At 50.4% G+C, this 20782-nt stretch overlaps 1 protein-coding gene across 1 annotated transcript in view; it reads left to right on the top strand.

Annotated features, from left to right (window-relative positions):
- Positions 1-283: 283 nt before the first annotated feature.
- LOC113894655 (epididymis-specific alpha-mannosidase-like) overlaps positions 284-20782 on the top strand; it is a 47187-nt gene continuing 26688 nt past the window's right edge. The window contains exons 1-7 of the mRNA XM_027545315.1: positions 284-324; positions 1721-1871; positions 4450-4596; positions 7475-7580; positions 13383-13555; positions 15456-15544; positions 16119-16296. Coding sequence (XP_027401116.1) covers positions 284-324; positions 1721-1871; positions 4450-4596; positions 7475-7580; positions 13383-13555; positions 15456-15544; positions 16119-16296 — 885 coding nt within the window. The remainder of the gene's footprint in view (positions 325-1720; positions 1872-4449; positions 4597-7474; positions 7581-13382; positions 13556-15455; positions 15545-16118; positions 16297-20782) is intronic.

The raw sequence follows: 20782 nt of genomic DNA on the forward strand, positions 1-20782 counted from the left end.
TGGTGGCCCTGGTACCTTTGCACTGCTTGTGCCAAGAGACCAGCAGATGAGGGAGGGGAAGGGCCAGCAGTCTAGTGGAGATCACTGATGGAGACCACAGGAAGAGGTAGGTCAGGCGGGCTGAACACAGGGAGGCAGGGAAGGCTCAGATGGTAACAGATGTGTGCGTCTCTGGCCATCTTTTCCTGATGGGGAAGGTGAACGGACAGGTGAGTGCTGTGACTCAGGAAGGCAGGCTGACCAAGGGTCAGGCCCCTCGGGAACGAGGCTCTGGGTATCCCCCATGAGGTCAGCCATCATTTCCAGCCCAGGTGCTCGCTGGAGGTGAGAGGCATGGATGGGTGGTAGATGGGTAGGTGGGGGTATGAGTATCAGATACAACCCTGAGCGAGCTACAACAAGAACAGCTAATGCACAGGCCTGGAGGAAAGGACAAGAACGGACACGTGTGTGACACGTGCAGTCAGGTGGGGCTGGAGCAGCGGGGCTGGCCTGCCTCTCCCTCTCGAAGGGCTCTCAGGGCTTCTCTACATCTCCTTCCCTCGTGGCCTGGTTTGGGCTTCCTCACTGCATGGCAGCCCCGCCTCCACACGTGAGTGCCCCAGGGACCAAGGCAACGTCTGCCTTGCCACTTCTGAAAGCCTCCAAGTCACACAGGGCATCTTATCCACATTCTGTTGGTTACTAGTGAGTCCCACGCCCACCAGCTACAAAGGGAGAAGAAACTAGACCCTGTTCTCAACAGGAGGAAAGTCAAGGTCAAATCATGTCAGATGTGGGCCAAGGAAGGGAGATGGGACAGAGAGGATGAAGACTTGCTTGGAGACCATATTCTCCAGTTGTATTTGATGAATGGGTGGACAAGGCGGCCAGAAGGGAGAATGAGTCTTAGCTCTGATCATGATAGAAAATGCCAATAAGACGTTTGGATCTCAGGCAGAAGAGCCCACTGCATGGATCCCTGGCCCCCAGGTCAGGGGGAACAGAGACAGTCCTAAGCAGCACTCTGGCCCCTGCAGTTTGTACCTTTGTGATCAGCCGTCCTCCAGGAAGGAGTCCCTGAGGTTGTCACCTCCTGTGCATTCTGTCACCGACCCCCGGCTCCTCTATGGCCATCCCATCTTATGGATGGGATGCTGAGACCCTGAGAGATTAGGCATATTGCCAAGGGCACTATTGGTGATCCAGATCTAATTCTGAAAGTTTTAAGCAGTCTTGTTCCTCTGTTTCTACTATCTTAGGTAAATCAGATACAATTTGGGAAACCCAGCTTTCCTCCTTAAAACAGAGGTAACAATCCCTTTTGCAAGGCCCCCAGTAGGAACAACTATCAGGGCGGGATTCTGGTGGTGGCCCTTACTCAGTGTTGAGTTTTGCAGGACAGAGGGCTTGGGGTAGGGAGGGGCTGGGATGCCTCGTGGGAAAGGCTGCCAGTGGTCCAAGGCAGAAGGTTACACATTGGAGTGACAGGAACTATGGCCAGAAAGAGGGAATCTGAAAGGGAGGTGGCATCTGGAATCTGGCTTAAAGTTGGAAAGGGAGGGACAGGAAATTGGAGGTGGGGTGGAGTGCTGAAAGGCAGTCAGCCAGTGCCAGCCGCATCACCTGGGCCCCTGCCTCCCATTCCTCCCCGATCCCTCCCCCAAGGGGCGATCCCTCCCCCAAGGGGCAGAGAGCTGAGGCCGCCCATTGCTAAACCAGAGGTCTTTGAAACTGCCAGACCCAGCCCCAGTCCGCAGGCCTCTAGAATGGGGTCAGTGCTCACGCAGCTGCTGTTACTGTGGCTTCTGGGAACCCAGCCTGAGGCCACGATCAGGGTCTTCGTGGTACCCCACAGTCACCTGGATGTGGGCTGGCTGCATACCGTCCAGGTAGGTGCCTGGTAGCACTCCCCTTGCCACCTCTGAAGCTGTAGCTTCCTTCTCCATTCGGGATCCTGTGCTGGGTTTGCAGCCTGGGGTCGACTTAGAGTATCTGGAATCAGCTTGGATTCAAGTCCTGACCTGCTACAGACTGGCTGAGTAGCAGACTTTGCACTGGTCACTTCCTGTCTCTGAACCTCACTTTCCTGATGTGTGCTGCTGCTGCTGCTGCTAAGTTGCTTCAGTTCTGTCCGACTCTGTGCGAGCCCATAGACGGCAGCCCACCAGGCTCCCCCGTCCCTGGGATTCTCCAGGCAAGAGCACTGGAGTGGGTTGCCATTTCCTTCTCCAATGCATGAAAGTGAAAAGTGAAAGTGAAGTCGCTCAGTTGTGTTCGACTCTTAGCGACCCCATGGACTGCAGCCTACCAGGCTCCTCCATCCATGGGGTTTTCCAGGCAAGAGTACTGAAGCGGGGGTTGCAAAGGTTAGATGGAGTGTGCACAGCCATGTGTCAGGCCACGGTCACGTTCCTCGTCCAGGGGACCCTCTCTGTGCCCTGATGTCCACTTCTGATGGGAGGTAGGGGGTCTTCACACTGGCTGTTCCCCCTGCCCCAAAGGCTTTCCTCCCAGAGGCCTGGAAGACCCAGTCTCTCTCCTCCTCCTGGTTGTTCCTTAAAAGTACTTTCTTGGTGAGGTCTTCCTGACGTTCCTATCTATTCCCCTATTCCATTTCCCCAGTCCTTCCGTTGAGAACATTGAGAGCATTTTCTAGGCCCAATATGTAAGCACTCTCTTGCCTGGGAGGTCACATCAGTAAACCGAATCTTGGGTAGCTTTCTTGTCCCTGTAAATGTTCCAGAAAGTCTGTGGAGCAGTGAAATCCCAGTGGCCAAGTTAATCTCAAGAGTGAATCTTATTTCCCTGTACGTTTTGTCCAACAAGACGGAGTATGTGGCCCCAGCTAGGTTTTTCAGCTTTCCTCTTCCTTGTCCTTCCTTCCCCTTAGAGAATATTCTTTATCTTTTAAAACCTTTCTGCCACACACTCCATTCTGAATTCTGCTCAAGGAGACTGCTTAGGGAAGTATTAAATAAAGTAGGTGTGTTTCGCCTGTATTGTCTCCATTAATCAGTTTTTAAACACTTCCCTTTAGTACATTTTACTTACTGGCTTATTGAATGTCTGTTTTCCCCACAAGAGGCTCAGTTCCGTGGGGAAGAGGCTTCATCCATTGAATATGGCTATGGATGTATCCTCAAGCTGCCTCATGGATGGGATAGACACTCCATGAAAATTTGTTGAAGGAATGAATGAACGAGGGCAGAAAAAAAAAAAGATAAAAAGACTCTGATTTCTTTAGGTTTCTGGGGCAAGTGGTTGGGTATTATTACCTACCTCCTTGGGCTTTCCAGGCGGTGCTAGTGGTAAAGAACCCGCCTGCCAATTCAGGAGACATAAGAGACGTAGGTTCCATCCCTGGGTCAGGAAGATGACCTGGAGGAGGGCCTGGCAACCCACTCCAGTATTCTTGCCTAGAGAATCCCATGCACAGAGGAGTCTGGTGGGCTACAGTCCATGGAGTCACAAAGAGTCAGACACGACTGGAGTGACTTCCCATGCATGCATACACCAACCTCCTAGAGCTGTTTTTTGGAAGGAGAAAGTAAATACATGAATAAATGAACAAAATCGCTCTGTGACAGTGGATATAAGAGAGTAGCTCATTTTAAAGAGACAGGGGCAGCAAGAGCCTTGAGGCTGTGTTGAATCTGGTCCTGAGCCCATTGGGCAGCCTCTGTTGGGGGGGGCACCCATAGGTGTGTGGAGTGCTGACTTGTGGGGAAGCATGATTGCCACTCCCAGTTTACAGAAGGGGAAACAGGCCTAGGGAGGATCGGGACTGCTCAAGGTCACCAGAAATAGCCGCATGCCTGCTGACTCCCTACCCGGTACTCTCTGCATTCCTTTACCAGCATCTCCAGGCTGCACAGTGAGCCAGGCTGACCTAGATGGGAAGCAGGCGTGGCTCCATACTGGGGCCTCCCTGCCTGGGGGGAGGCAGGTAGATCCACAGGGACAACCCGGGGGTCTGCTCCTCTCAGCTCCATCTCTCAGCACCCACACTCCTCATTCCAGCCCAAGGAAGCCCTTCTGAGTCCCTGGACCTCTCCCCTGGGGCCCCTGGGTTTGACTGGTCTATCCCACCATGGCAGCCCCAGGGCCACCCAGCATGTCCTTCTGGGAGGCTGTCCCTGACCCTGGGCCTGGCCAGCATGTCCCTCTGTCACAGTGCCATGATCTGTTTCCACACATGTCTCCCCAGGAGAGCACCTTCCTTCCCATCAAGGAGTGCCTGCCCATGTCCTTCCCCCAGCGTACTGTGTATTGTGCCTCTGGCACAGAGTGGGCACAGAGGCTCCCTTGCTGGAACAGCAGTGAGAGCAGAGGGCAGGGCCCTGGGCAGATGGTGTGAGTGCCAGGGGCCCTCCGACACTGTGGGTCCCTGGATTTTACTCCTTGGCCTCCGGGATTCCCGATGGAGCTGGTGTGATGGTGTCCCCATTCCCCTTCCCCCTGGTCTAGGGCAGCACGCAGGCTTATGTCACCACAGTCTACACCTCGGTGGTGGAGGACCTGACCCGTAATAAGCAGCACAGGTTCATCATCGTGGACCAGGAGTTCTTCCGGCTGTGGTGGGATGGCGTCGCGTCAGCCAAGCAGAAAGTCCAGGTAACGCTGCCCTCCAGGATGGTCCTCACCAGGGAACTGAGAGAGGAGTGGCCTGGGGGTCCCAGTGATGACCCTCCAGGAAGCTCCTGGGACAGTGCTCTCTGTGGCCAGGGCTGTGCTGTGTAAACCAGGAGGCCCTAAACTCTCTGGGGCTGCTCTCAGAGTTTAGATGAGAGTTGTGGTCAGCCCCATGCCCCGGAGATAGGTTTGTGTTTAATCCCGCCTTTCTGGCTACTCATTGCAGCTGTGGCAACCCCGCTGGCACTCAGCTGGCATGAACGGGGTCACCTCTGATGCTGGGCACTCCAGGGGGGCCTGTGTCCACACTCTCTTCCTTTATTTACATATCTGTGTGGCCCCCATGGGGATGGGAGCTGATCACCCAGCCAGGGGGTGCCACAGTCCCTGTGGTTTCAAGGCTGGAGGCAGATTGGCTTCACTCATCACAGGGAGTGAGAAGCCCCGCTCCATGGAGGGCAGCCTGGGACCAGGTCCTGCTCCCCCACCTCCCTGGGTGATCACAGGTGGCCAGTGGCCTCTGTCAGCCGCATCTACAGTGGGAGTGACCTCCCTCCCCAGAGAGGCTGTACTCAGAGTACCTGCATGATGGAAGCACCTGGGATGCCTCTTTGGTGCTTGCTTGGTGCCCCCAGGCTTCACCTTTCTGCAGAACAGTCACTGATGGTGAGACCCAGAGGCCCAGAGTCTTGCTCAAGGTAGCAAAGCTCAGATGGTGAAAGAGGGTGTCCACCAGTTTGCCCCGCCACCCTGAGAGGGATGGGAACCTGCAGCCTGTGGAGCTGAGAGGCCAGTACACAGGCTCTCCCATATGCCAGGTGCTTGCCAGGATTTTGTACACATTATTGCATTGACTCCTTCCAACAGCCAGTATGGTTGGAATACTAACCATGCTGTACAGAGCTGGTCCAGGTTCAGAGAAGGCAGGCAACAGGCTCATGGTCACACAGCTTATACCAGCCAGGTGGGATTCTGGGTCAGGTATCCTGACTCGAAGCATAACTCTTTAGGGTCTCCAGTGGGCAGTCCTCACTCCTTTTCATGGATACCCCCAAATCAATTGTCTGTCTCTTACCCCTGGTTAAACACGTGGTCTGGCTATGACCTGGGCAGGCAACTCCACGGTGTAGCCCTGGAAGCCAGTGTTTTTCCCTGCTTTGTTTTGGCTGAATCCTCACTGGGTGGGCAGTGACTGGTGGGCAATAGGTGCTGTCAACTAAAAAAGACAGTCACGACCTGAAAGTAGAGAGTTACTTTATTAAGTGGGAATGTTTAGAACTCTGAGCCCAGGAAACAGCATCTCAGTAGCTCTGAGAAAACTGCTCTAAGAGGAAGGGGAGAAGTCAGGTTACATACAACTTTGCAGTAAAGAAAGCAGGCAGTCTGAACATCAAAGGTCAGGTATCAAGTTAAGGAATTAAGCGTTCTTTGTAGGGGAAGATGCAAGCCTCTGGGTCATTGAATCCATTCCTTTCACATGCTCCTCAGCTATCTGGGGCCAAGCCAGTTTCCCTGCTCACCTTGCTTTTTGCGTTCCCCCAGCTCCTCAGCAGTCACCTTGGAGGGGGGACAGCGGCTTTGGATCGCAGTTTTGGGAGCTCTCATTCATATTTGAAGGCCAGAAATCGCTGATGGCTGTGGCATTTCTTATTGATTAATGTGGAAGGAGACATTTGCATTTCACAGTGCTCATTTAAAACAGTAACAGCAGGTGTTGTTCAAAATTCCTCGAGTGAATGCACTACTAATACTGCACCTTCAGCAATCAAAGTACAGTCTATAAACAGCGTGGTGGCCTCACTGCCACAGTCTTTGGCCTTATTTATATTTCCATTCCTCCCTTAATTTAGGTATTTTAAAACATTTGTCTCCAATCGTGACAAATGCAATTGGAAGGACTTTATACAAAATATCCCAGATGGTACAGTGGTAAAGAATCCACTTGCAGGAGAAGCAAGACCCATGGGTTCGATCCTTGGGTCAGGAAGATCCCCTGGATTGGAAATGGCAACGCACTCCAATATTCTTGCCTGGAAAATTGCATGAAAAGAGGAGCCTGGCTGGCTACAGACCTTGGGATCGCAAAGAGCAAGATATGACTGAGCACACACACACACACACATACAAAATAGCTAGCTGATAATCTTCAAAATTATTAATCCCATGAAAGAAAAAGCAAGGTTCAGGAAGCATTGTGAACTGAAGGATAATAAAGAGAAATGACATTAAAAGCAATTCATGATCCTAGATTGACTCTTACACCAAAGAAAGGACATCAATGGAACAAATGGCAAAATTTGAGTAAAGTCTATGAATTTGATAGCAGCATTATTAATGGTAAACTTCCTGATATGGATAATTATATGAAAAGTGAAAGTGTTAGTCATTCAGTCGAGTCCAACTCTTTGTGACCCCATGGACTGTAGCCCGCCAGGTTCCTCTGTCCATGGAATTCTCCAGGCAAGAATACTGGAGAGGGTTGCCATTCCCTTCTCCAGGGGGTCTTCCCAACCCAGGGATCATACCTGCATCTCTTGAGTCTCCTGCATTGGCAGGGGGATTCTTTTACCACTGGGAAGCCCAAGTTTCCAGAAGACTGACATGATTTCAAAAGCAAAATATTAAACACATGTGCTTATATATATACATTTGATGAAGCAGCAGCCATGGGCCAGATGCTGGTCTAGGTACTGGACACAGTGCTGACCAGGACCGACAGGGTCCTGCTTTTGCAGAATACATGAAGGTAAGGAGTTTGAAGGAAGGACCCTGATATGCTACAGGCATGTCCCCAACAAACACAACCAGGCACAGCTCGGGGGCTGTAACGTGGCTTTTTCTCTCTGCCCACAATGCCAAGGTCCGCCAGCTTGTGGACCAAGGACGCCTGGAGTTTGTCCTCGGAGGCCAGGTCATGCACGATGAGGCCGTGACCCACGTCGATGACCAGATCCTCCAGCTCACGGGTTTGATTACCCCTCCCCAGGCCTGGGGTCCCTTGGGTCTCCTGCTAGGCTGGGGCTGGGTGTTGGGCTTCATCTTCCCCTCTAAACAGGAGACTGTGACCAGCAAGCACTGTGACTGCTGGTGCCGCGTCCGTGCTCATGCCCTTGAGTGCAGGTGCTAAGAGTGTGAGTTTACACCAGACGGGCTGACTGGCTGTATCCCGACTCTGCGAGTTACCACCTGTGATCCAGAGCAAGTGATGTAACCTCTTGAAGCCTCAGTTTCCTTCTCCATGAATGAGTCTGATAAGGAAGTAAAACCTCCCTTAAAGGGTTGGTATCAAAATTAAATTGGGATAATTCAAATAGAGCACATTGAGTACAATGTGTGGGTCCCTAGTAAATGCTAGGTAAAGATTAGATCCCATCTCTGTCATCACTCCACCCACACCTACTCCACCAATACCACCTCCAAAATCAATGCCTCCAACTCCAACAGCAACACCAGTACCACCACCATCAGCATCACCTCCAACACCACCACTTCAGCCGTCACCAACACAACTCTAAATACCACGACCTTGTCCATCCCGAAGCTCCTCCATCCCACACCTCCAACACTACCTCCTCAGCCATCACCTCCACCACCATCACTAGAAATAACACCACCTCCTCCATAATCTCAACCATTATACCCTCACCATCACACCACCACCCCTGTTACTACAGCCTAAACAGTATCAACCACTCCACTGTCACCATCAGCACCACCAACACCATTTCACCACCCCTTCCACCCCCATCGTCATCACCACCTTCAACACCACAACCACCATCTCCACAACCACCGCGGTCGCAACCCCCACCATGAACACCAAGACCTCCAGCACCACCACCGCTATCAACACCCCTACTACCATGAATAACAGCAACAATAACAGCAGTCACCTCCACTGACACTGTCCACCACGCACAGTTGCACTGGGACGCAGTCCTCTCCCACTTCCCAATGCCGTTCACGAGCAACACTTCACCCAGCCCTACAGGCAGGCATCAGGATTTTCAGTCTCGTTTTGCAAAAGAGACACTGATGACAAAAAGAGCAAAATTCAGTGGACCAGCTAAGGTTTCCTCCAGGGCATGGCTGAAGCTCTAGCTCCGCCATCACTCCACGAAAGAGGAACCCCAGTTACCCCCTGTGACAAACATCGAAATAGCATTGGAGATTGTCTAAAGACCTGCTTAGCATTATCTTCCCTTTTCCCGCTTTAATCTGGGGTCCCCCCCTCATCTGAGCTTCTACTGTCCTGCTTCTAGACCTCATTCAACCTCAAGATTTGCCACTTCCATCCCGAAGGTGGTCCTGCCAACAGAACCCTTCCTTCTCAGACCCTCACATCCCTTTCTTTTTTTTTAAATTTATTTTTAGTTGAAGGATAATTGCTTTACCATATTGTGTTGGTTTCTGCCGCACATCAGCATGAATCAGCCACAGGCATGCATACGTCCCCTCCCTCTGAACCTCTCTCTCATACAGCAGATTCCCACTGGCTGTCTATTCTGCATATGGTAGTGTGTGTTTGCATGCTACTGTCTTTATGTTTGACCATGATGCCAGCCACAGAGTCCTCCTGCGTGCCAGGAGCTGCCTCTGTGCCCCCGTGCATGCTCACACCCTAGGAGGAGGGCTGTCACTCCCCCGTGCCTGTGAAGGTGCCGAAGCCGAGATACTGAGCCTCCCCCACCAGGCAGGTCTGCAGGGCCAGTGCTGAACCTGGTTCTCTGACTCCAAAGTCCGTGACTGTCTCATTTCTCCTGTTAAAGGTCTTTCGGTTTGAAGCCGTAGCAAGGTAAATGCGAACGGGGTGGCGACCCTTTAGCTGTCCTCATACAGACTCGCCAGTCTCCTTAGTGCAGCCTCAGGTCTCATCCCCTGGCCTCCTTCCCATCTGTCTCCTTCCTGCTGCCCTGCCCTGCTCCAATGACATGTCTCCTGTGCTTTCAGTCACGAGGTTTCCTATTCTTTCCGCTTGAACAGCTCACCTTGGACTCAGCTGAGGGGTCTCATGGTCCAGGTGCCTCCACTGGGCCCCAGTACCTTATCACCTCCCCCTCTTGCTCCTGGAACTATAGGTGGTCTCTGGCAGTGCCCACCATCTGATTCTCTTCCGGGTCCCCAGGACTCAGCACAGGGTCTGGTCTGACAATGGTGGGAGCACAGAGGGAGGGAGTGGGTGCTGACCCACCCTCCTTGGGGGTGACCACATGGGGACAGCCCTCACCTGTGGTCTCAGCCCACCACGCCCACCATGCTGAACTCCCCAGAGCTGATCCTGCAGGCCTGCACTCCAGCATGGCATCCAGCATCTTAGCAAGTGTGGGTTCTCATCACTGGTGTGGGAAGGAACGTGGAACCCTGTGTGGCTCCTCCCCAGGGGACTCTGTGAGGCTCTATAATATTCTGAAGACCAGCCAAGCTCCTAGGACTCCTAGAGGATGGACACTGATTTCCTCCCACAATAACCTCCTGGTTCTAAGAACAAGATGTACACCCACTGACTTCAGTCTCCAGGGCAGTTCAGGAGACGGAGAGTCTTTTTTTTTTTTTTTGGAGGCTAATTACTTTACAATATTGTAGTGGTTTTTGCCATACATTCACATGAATCAGCCATGGGTGTACATGTGTTCCCCATCCTGAACCCCCCTCCCACCTCCCTCCTCATCCCATCCCTCAGGGTCATCCCAGTGCACTGGCCCTGAGCGCCCTGTCTCATGCATCAAACCTGGACTGGCGATCTATTTCACACAGGATAATATGCATGTTTCAATGCTATTCTCTCAAATTATCCCACCCTCGCCATCTCCCACAAAGTTCAAAAATCTGTTCCTTACATCTGTCTCTTCTGCTATCTCGCATATAGAGTCATTGTTATCATCTTTCTGAATTCTGTATATATACATTAATATACTGTACTGGTGTTTTTCTTTCTGACTTACTTCACTCTGTATAATAGGCTCCAGTTTCATCCACTTCAATAGAACTGATTCAAATGCATTCTTTTTAACAGCTGAGTAATATTCCATTGTGTATATGTACCACAGCTTTCTTATCCATTCATCTGCTGATGGACATCTAGGTTGCTTCCATGTCCTGGCTATTGTAAACAGTGCTATGATGAACATTGGGGTACACATGTCTCTTTCAATTCTGGTTTCCTTGGTGTGCATGCCCAGCAGTGGGATTTCTGGGTCGTATGCAGTTCTATTTCCAGTTTTTTAAGGAATCTCCATACTGTTCTCCACAGTGGCTGTACTAGTTTGCATTCCCACCAACAGTGTAAGAGGGTTCCCTTTTCTGCACCCCCTCTCCAGCATTTATTGTTAGTAGACTTTTTGATAGCAGCCATTCTGATCAGCGTGAGATGGCACCTCATCATGGTTTTGAGGGAGTCTTAATCTAATATGCTTAGCACTCTCCTGAGAAGGAGGGAAGCAGGTTTCTCCAGCTGAGGTGGCAGACACATTTCCTATGTCCCCTTGTCCTTTCTGTCACCTCAGTCCCTGAACTCTGGCTCTGCCTGCCACATACTGTCCAGGTAGGTCTTGACCTGGTCATTGTGCTGATTAGGACGCATGTTCAGCTGCATAAGGGTGACTGAGTGGCTGTGGCTCAAGCAAGATGGAAGGTTACTTCTCTGCGGGGGAAAAGTTTATGATTGCAGGCTCTTTCGGGCCACTAGGGGGCGCTGCGTCACAGAGAAATCCAGGCATCCAAGTTATTTGCGTCTTTTGCTCTGAATCCCCTAGCGTGTCTCTGCTCTCCTTGCCTGGCTGCAGGTGGCTCACCTCACTGAAGTGCCATCCTCTCAGGGAAGGGGGAAAGGGGATGGCGGCGGGCTGCAACCTTGTGAAGGTGACCCAGAATTTACCCTCATCACTTCTGCTCATATCCATTGTTCAGAACCTAGTCACATGGTCTATCTTCCATGGGAAGCTGAGAAATGCAGTCTCCAGCTAGAATTCTATTGTCCTTCCCTAAGCAGGATTATGTGGTTCTGTTATTAAACGGCAGAGAGAAAAATAAATCTTGGGTGATTATTAGCTGTTTCATTCAATATTCACTTGTTCATCAGAATCTCAGGAATGTTTTTTTCCTGGAGTCTAGAAAACCTGTATTAACAATGACTTGAGTGTTTAAGATATTTACTATTTACTATCAAAGAAGCGGTCAGGAGGAGGTTTAGAACTGATTCTGCAGCCCATTGATGTTTCTTATATTTTCACATCCTCTCCCACATAATCTGGAGAAGGAAACGGCAACTCACTCCAGTGTTCTGGCCTGGAGAATTCCATGGACTGTCTATGGGGTCGCAAAGAGTCGGACACGACTGAGTGACTCTCACTTCACTTCCCACATAATCAGAGAATGCTGCTGCTTCTCCAGTCATCATAAAGCCATATTTGCACATTCAAGGAATAAAAGGGGTACAAGGGAGGCTTACCTCCTCTTTTTTTTTTATTAAAAAGGTAGAAATTCTTGTCCTGAAACCCAAGCAGGTGAAACCCATACATCTTTTTTGATATGACCAGTCTGTGCCCACTTCTCCATTCCACAGTCTGTGAAAACAAAAATCTGACACAACAAAATGATCTTGCCATGACTGATCAGACCAGTGAAACGCCATCCCTTGGCTTTGGGTCGGTGTCCAGTAAGCAAAGAGAGAATCCTGTGAGTGATGAATTCTGGGCCATGGAGTCTGCAGCCCTCAGGCCTGCCCTCCTCAGGCTGCCCCTCTGGGGAGAGGGTATGCCCTCCACAGCTTACTGCCCCCCAGTGTGATGATGCTGACCCACCCTCCCTCAACCTGGACCCTCCACCCCGCAGTCTTCCCCTTCCCCTCCAGCAGCTCCTTCTTGGTCTCCTCTGCTTCCTGCTCCCCCTCTGCTGCTCCCAGTGGTCCTGAGGGCTCAGAGCCCCACCCCAAGTCCAACAGCCTAACTGACCCTCATCACCACCTCTGTGCACTAGACCACGAATCTTCCTCAGGTCCTCCCTAGCCTCCCAGCGGTCACCTTCTTCCTGGATGAGCCTTGTGTATGGATCTGATTACAGCTCTGTCCCATGACCCTGGAATCATCTTCAGGGCCACAGGCAATGTCCCAGCCTGGGCAACTCATCAATGAAGGGCAGTTTGACTTAACACCAGTGACTTGAGGGCTTCCCTTGTGGCTCAGATGGTAAAGAATCTTCCTGCAATGCAGGAGACCTGGATTCAATCCAGGATTCGATTCCTGGGTTGAGAAGATCCCCTGGAGAAGGGAATGGTTACCCACTCCAGTACTTTTGTCTGGAATATGCCATGGACAGAGGAGCCTGGCGGGCTACAGTCCATGGGATTGCAAAGAATTGGACTCGGCTGAGCGACTAACACACACACACACAGACACACAGACACAGACACACACACAGTGATTTGAGCTCTCTGGGTCTTCCTTTCCTCGCCATAAAATGCAGGCTGTAACTCCCAGGTGATAAATAATGTTTGGGGGAATCCTTGGTGAATGCTAATTAATGGTTTATCAAGTCTGGGAGACTTCTGCAGTCACCCTGATCTTTGGTTCACTTGTGGTGGCTCATAAATCATGAATAAAGAAGAGAATGTTTAGATGATTCTGGGATCTGACCTCTGTGTTAGTATCTATAGCAGCAAGACCCTCCTTGCCAAATAGAAGGCACTCTAGCCCTGAGAAGTCAAGGGCTCTGAGGGAGTTAGGGGGCAAGGGGCCACCACACTTTTATCCCCAAGGCTGATCTCTTTGCAGAAGGACACAGGTTTCTCTATGAAACGTTTGGGATCCGGCCGCAGTTCTCCTGGCAGGTGGACTCATTTGGCGCATCTGCCACGACTCCCACCCTGTTTGCCCTGGCGGGCTTCAATGGCCACATCATCTCCCGGATAGACTATGACCTGAAGGAGACCATGCAGCAGGACCAGGTGAGCCATGAGCTGCATGCACTGCTACCAACCCGCCTCTGCTTCTTCCCCCTCTATTCCTTCCTGCATCTCATTGCTACTGCTAAGTCACTTCAGTTGTGTCCGACTCTGTGCGACCCCATAGACGGCAGCACACCAGGCTCCCCCATCCCTGGGATTCTCCAGGCAAGAACACTGGAGTGGGTTGCCATTTCCTTCTCCAATGCATGAAAGTGAAAAGTGAAAGTGAAGTCGCTCAGTCGTGTCTGACTCTTAGCGACCCCATGGACTGCGGCCCACCAGGCTCCTCCGTCCATGGGATTTTCCAGGCAAGAGTACTGCCCCTGCTATTCTCCTGAGCATTTGGGATGCTGGCGGCTACACAGGCCATGGGATGTCCCAGGCCCATCTTTGCCCTGCTGTGCCCTCCGGCATGAATGGTTCTCTCCTCCTGCAGATCTAGCTCCTGGCTGAGCTGCAGGACCAGCTCGGATGCCTGCAGCCCTGAGTCCCCTTCCCCCTGCAGCTGGGCTGGTGCTGCCTTCTTCTTTGAGTCTCCAAAGGGACTGGCACAGACCTGCACTCAGTAAACCATGCTCAATGCAGAGAGGAGGCGGTTGGGGGTTCAGTGTATCTGGGACATAATAACTCTTCTGATGGGTGGGCAGCGAGCATGAGTGAATGTAACACTCAACAACCACCCAGACACTGCCTTTGCCATCTACAAAGTGCCAGGCCTGGTGGGAGCCACCGCCCTCTGGGTTTCCTTTAATCCTCACAGCAGCCTATGATGTAGTTTCTCATTTACTGAGGCTGAATTAAGAAGGTACTAGAAACTGGGGGCTCCCAACAACAGAAAATGTTGTTCACAGGTCTGGAGGCCAGAACTCCAAGACCAACCCCGGACAGGGCCATGCGTCTTCTGACGATGTCAAGGAAGGGTCAGCTCCAGGCTTCTCTCTGCTTCTGGGGGCCTCAGGTGTCCTTGGCCTGGAGGCAGATGACTTCTCCCTGTGTTATCTTCCACTGTGTCTGTCTGGATCCAATTTCTCCTTTTATCCCTACTTGTAATGGATAACTGTCCGCCCTCATGATAATTTTTTCTCAATAACTTCCGTAAAGGCCTTATCTCCAATTAGGTCATATGAGCTAACGGGATTAGGAATTCAGCATGTGTTTTTTGGGGGGACACTATTCAACCCAAAACAGGTAGTGTAAAATTATCCTAGATGGAGAAATTAAGGCCAAAAATGTAAGGATTCCATGCAGATCACTCCAATAATAAAGTTTTGCAGAGCAGTGGTAACGTGGAGTTATCAAAGAGGCTCTGGGCTCCCAGCAGGCTAGAGAAGTAAGGTTTTTAGTGACCCCACCAAGCGCCACGCCTTACACTGCACACACTTCCTATAGCAGCTCGATTCAGGTAAGTGTGTGAGCTGGGTGTGATTCCCAGAGATTCGTGTGCAGAAACCAAATCACAGAGGCGTCAGGAACTGTATGGCTCCGAGGTAATTCTCCTGGAAGCAGGATTTTATCCCTGCTTCATAGCCCTGAGCACTTTCTAAGCATCAGAACGTGAAAATGGACCATGCCCTTAATGAGAGGTGATGAGCTCCCCGTGTGGGAGGGATTCAAGCAGATTTAGAAAGAGTATGGCTGGCAGGTTCTGACAGCATGTCCTGCCCTGAGGAGGGGTGGGATGAACGTGCAGGCAGGCACCTTCTGAAGGGCAAATTCCTCCACCCTCTGTGGCTTTAGGAGGTCAGGAGGAATCTTGAGGAGGAGGCAGCAGAGGGAGACGTTGGCCGTGAGCCACTGAGAGGAGGGGGTGCAGGCAGCCATGAGACTCAGGCGGGCTCTGGGGAGGGGAGCCGGGCATCCTGTTGCCCCTGGGCCCTCACTGTTCCCTCTGGGTTTGCAGGAGATGCAGTTCGTGTGGAGAGGATCCAGGTCCCTGCTGGCGCAGCAGGAAATGTTCACGCACGTCCTGGATGAGAATGGCTACTGCTCGTGAGCTCTTGCCTTGGGCCAGACCCTGTTCCCAACCCTCTCCCTGAAGCACGTCAGCCCCCACCCTCACGGCCAGCCCTGAGGGGACTCACCTAGCACCCATCTTACAGAAAGAACAACTGAGGTCTAGACACCCACCCAAGGTCCCACGGTAGCAGCCGTGAGGGCAGCAACATTGGGCTCAGGAGGCGGCTCCAAGGATCCAAGTCATGGGAGCAGCCCTCCTGTGGGCTGTCTGGTTGGAAGACCTGGGTTCAGTCCCCTTCTGTCCCTTTGAGCCTGTGAGGCTGCAGGCAGTGGGTGAACCCCTGTTTGAAGAGGGGAGATTGTCAGCGGGATGAAGGGCAGCTGGGAGAAAAGACCTGGTGGGAGGAGAGGGACTCACTACCATGCTCTGGGCGCCCTGCAGGGTGACATGCCCAAGATCCCACAGGGCTGAGATGTGGTGACTCTTGTCCACAAGGCTCTCATCTGCCCACCACTTGCCTGTCTGTCCAACTGATGGGAGACAGAGGCCTCGAGCAGGCCTGCCCTCCCAGCAGGGTGTCTCCTCTAACATTTCTCTGCTTCTCAGTAAAGGGTTTTACTGGAATGAAAAAGCTGTCTTCCCAGATCCACCCTGGGATGGAATGTACCCCAACCAGACTGTACCTGTCACCCTGAGCAATATCCAACGCTATGCTAACACCCTGTCCTACAATGTGAGGAAACGAGCCCCCTGGTTTTTGACACCACACATCCTCTGGCCCTGGGTAAGTCGGGGCCCCAGGCCCTGGTTCCCCAACTCTTCCCAAGGACTGCTGTGATAGGTCCACCCTGGACTCTGGTCCACCTCTAACCAGATCAGTCTCCATCCAGGCAGTGGGCCAGGCAGCTGTCCCAGCCCTGGCTCAGGCCTCCTTCCCTGCAGCCCCCGACCCTCGAGTCCTCACCCACTCTACCAGCTCTTTCCCCTGTGCTGGATCACCCCAGGCTCTCCCATCTGAAATGTAGCCCCTCACCCAGGTGGGCCTCCTACTTCTACCCAGCCGTCTCCTCCTTTTCCCTTTGCAGGGCTGGGGGCCTGAATCCTGGCTGCTTACTCAGCTGCTGTGAGACTTAGGACCCTTAAGCCTCAGTTTTCTCATCTGTAAAATAGGGATGATGACAAGACCTGCTTCGTAGGTTCAATTTGGGGTCAAGGGCCAAAAGTATGCCCAGGAGACAGTGCCCAACCCTACTTCCTTATTGTCATCACAGCTAAACTTTATGGAGCACCTACTGAGAGAGGTGCTCAGTTGGTAAAGAATCTGCCTGCAATGCAGGAGACCATGGTTCGATTCCTGGGTTGGGAAGATCCACTGGAGAAGGGATAGGCTACCCACTCCAGTATTCTTGGGCTTCGCTTGTGACTCAGATGGTAAAGAATCCACTTGCAATGTGGGAGACCTGGGTTGGATCCCTGGGTTGGGAAGATCCCCTGGAGAGGGGAGCAGACACCCACTCCAGTATTCTGGCCTGGAGAATTCCATGGACAGTATAGTCCATGGGGTCGCAAAGAGTTGGACACGACTGAGTGACTTTCAGTTTCACTTTCACTTACTGTGCCCCAAGCACTGTTCTATGGGATACACTCTTCTTATACATTTAATCTGCCTCACTGGGCCTAGGGGGCAGGCAGCATGGTATCCCATTTGCCGATGAGGGAACTGAGAGTCAGAGAGGTTAAGAAATCTCTCTAAGGCCACACAGCTACTTAGCAGGGGAGTTGGGAAGGTGAAATTTGTGTTCAGACTCAATCAGATAAGTCCCACAGCCTGCTTTTTAGCATTTGACTACCATTTTAAATGCTATTTACTTTCTTTGCTATTTTTATTTACTACATTTTTATATACGTGCATATATTAGTAAAAAATTTTTAACAAACAAAATTCTATACATTATATCAATAGGCCAATTGGTATGACAAAGTCAAAATATATAAATACATATGACTTAGCTGCAGCTTGAAGCATAACTGAAAATATCTGCAGGAAGTAAAGAAACAGAATAATGAAATATTTACTTTCTCAACAATTCAAAATAGAATTTGAGGTTTACAAAAGGAAAATAAAAACATCTGCCTAAAATAAAGGGCTTCCCTGGGGGTGCTAATGGTTAAGAACCTGCCTGCCAATGCAGGAAATGTAAGAGACATGGGTTTGATCCCTAAGTTGGGAAGATCCCCTGGAGGAAGGCTCAGCAAACCCACTCCAGTATTCTTCCCTGGAGAATCCCATGGACAGAGGAGCCTGGTGGGCTACAGTCCATAGCGTCACAGAGTTGGACATGAATGAATTGACTTTGCACGCATGCACACCTAAAATAACTTGGGTCCAGATTGCAAGATTTTATATCATTGTGTGCTCTCCTATACCCAATCGATTATGAAGACTGTCAAATTGGGGTCCTATCAGATCAGATCAGTCACTCAGTCGTGTCCGACTCTTTGCGACCCCATGAATCGCAGCATGCCAGGCCTCCCTGTCCATCACCAACTCCCCGAGTTCACTCAGACTCACATCCATCGAGTCAGTGATGCCATCCAGCCATCTCATCCTCTGTTGTCCCCTTCTCCTCCTGCCCCCAATCCCTCCCAGCATCAGAGTCTTTTCCAATGAGTCAACTCTTCGCATGAGGTGGCCAAAGTACTGGAGTTTCAGCTTTAGCATCATTCCTTCCAAAGAAATCCCAGGGCTGATCTCCTTCAGAATGGACTGGTTGGATCTCCTTGCAGTTCAAGGGACTCTCAAGAGTCTTCTCCAACACCACAGTTCAAAAGCATCAATTCTTCAGCACTCAGCCTTCTTCACAGTCCAACTCTCACATCCATACATGACCACAGGAAAAACCATAGGCTTGACTAGACGAACCTTTGTTGGCAAAGTAATGTCTCTGCTTTTGAATATGCTATCTAGGTTGGTAGGTTTTATAAATCTAGGCTTGCCTCAGCAACATGTTACTCCAATACTTCCTTGTGGAGATGGCTCTGAGCACCCCTGGAACAACCTTGTATGTCCAGTCATGAGCGTCTCTGCCCTCTGACCAAAGCCTTTGATTGGATCCAGGCAGGATCTCTGGGGCTGCTTGGCCCTGTCTCAGGGGTCTGTCTACCTGTGACAGGGAAGTTAAGTTGTTTATCATGTTATCCACCCTCATCAGTTTTTGTGGTGAGCTCATAACAAAATTCAGAAGAAAGATGACACATATAGATCTCGTGAATTTATCTCTTTAGCCAGCTTGAGGGAGGGTACAGCAACCCACTCCAGTATTCTTGCTTGGAGAATCCCATGGACAGAGGAGCCTTGCGCGCTACAGTCCACAGGGTCTCAAAGAGTCAGACGCGACTGCCAGGCTCCTTTGTCCATAGAATTCTCCAGGCAGAGATATCAGAGTGGGTTGCCATTCCCTTCTCCAGGGGATCTTCCTGACCCAGGGATAGAACCCAGGTCTCCTGTATTGCAGGCAGATTGTTTACTGTCTGAGCTCCAGGGTAGCCATCCTGAGAACCAATAAACTCTGATGGTCTCTTCACACTGGCCACTTCTAGGACTAATTTTGCCTGGGCTCACCTGTCAACGCCTAAAGAGAACTTTCTATGCTCCTATTTCCTTGTGCCCTTTAGAGTTGGACAGAGGTCTCCTCTGCAAAACTTCTGTGAGCCAGGAGCTACAAACTTTAATGTATGGAATCAGAGATGATAGATATTAGATTGAGTCTAAGATTTGAGATACACATGCAATGCATTTGAACAACTGTATGCATTGCATAATTTCATCTCAAAGTAAGACTTTGCCTCCTGCGAGCCCTGCCTCTTACATACATTCTCACTATAATTACATTTTATGTCAAACTTCAACAATGATAATTTAGAATACTGTGACTCTTAGGGGGAACTTTTTTATACTGCTGCTTTCTCTTAAGCATCTGCCTACGATGCGGGAGACCCAGGTTCCATCCCTGGGTCTGGAAGATCCCCTGGAGAAGGAAATGGCAACCCACTCCAGTACTCTTGCCTGGAAAATCCCATGGATGGAGGAGCATGGTAGACTACAGTCCATGGGGTCTCAAAGAGTCAGATACGACTGAGTGACTTCGCTTTCTTTCTTTCTTTCTTTTTTCTTTTCTTACTGAGATATAATTAACATATAACATAATTTTAGTTCCAAATGATTCCACACATGTAAATATTGCAAAATGACTGCAATAGATCTAGTTAACCATCTGTCACCACACGTAAGTATAAAATATTTCCTTGTAATGAGAAGGTTAATATCTACTCTTTTAGCAACTTTCAGAAATAGAACACAGCATTATTAGCGACAGTCACCATGCTATACGCTTATCCCCATGACTCATTTATTTTGCTTCTGGAAGTCTGTACCTTTTGACCCGCATCATGCATTTCCCTCACCCTCCAGCCCTCACTCCTGGCGTTCACCAGTTTATCTCTGTATATGAGCTTATTTTTCATGTTATTTTTTAAAAATTCACATATAAATGACGTCATGTGGCATTCATCTTCCTCTCTTTGAGCTCTTTCACTTAGCACAACGCCCTCAAGTTCCAATCCACGTTGTTGCGAATGGAAGGATTTCCTTGTGTGTGTTTTTTTTTAACGGCTGAATAACCATTCATTCTGGATTCATCACTTATACCAGATTTTGTCTTTAGGGTTTTTATACATATAATATCATTACATCTGCCAAAAGTTTTACTTTCTCTGTTCCAATTTGGATGCCTTTTTTCCCCTTGCCTAATTGCCATGGCAAGGATTTCCAATAATATGTTAGATAAAAGTGATAACAGTGAACATCTGTGACTTTTTCCTGATCTTAGAAGAAAGGCGTTTTATAAATCATTCTGTATATATATCACATTTTCTTTATCTGTTCCTCTCTTTATGGATGCTTAGAAGTGAAGTGAAGTGAAGTGAAGTGAAGTGACTCAGTCATGTCCAACTCTTTGCAATCCCAAGGACTATTCAGTCCTTGGAATTCTCTAGGCCAGAATCCTAGAGTGGGTAGCCTTTCCCTTCTCCAGGGAATCTTCCCAACCCAGGGATCAAACCTAGGTCTTCCGCATTGCAGGTGGATTCTTTACCAGCTGAGTCACAAGGGAAGCCCAAGAATACTGGAGTGGGTAGCCTATCCCTTCTCCAGTGGATCTTCCCGACCCAGGAATCGAACCGGGGTCTCCTGCATTGCAGGGGATTGTTTA

This window comes from Bos indicus x Bos taurus, chromosome 6, assembly GCF_003369695.1.
Source record: "Bos indicus x Bos taurus breed Angus x Brahman F1 hybrid chromosome 6, Bos_hybrid_MaternalHap_v2.0, whole genome shotgun sequence".
NCBI classification, from domain to species: Eukaryota; Metazoa; Chordata; class Mammalia; order Artiodactyla; family Bovidae; genus Bos; species Bos indicus x Bos taurus.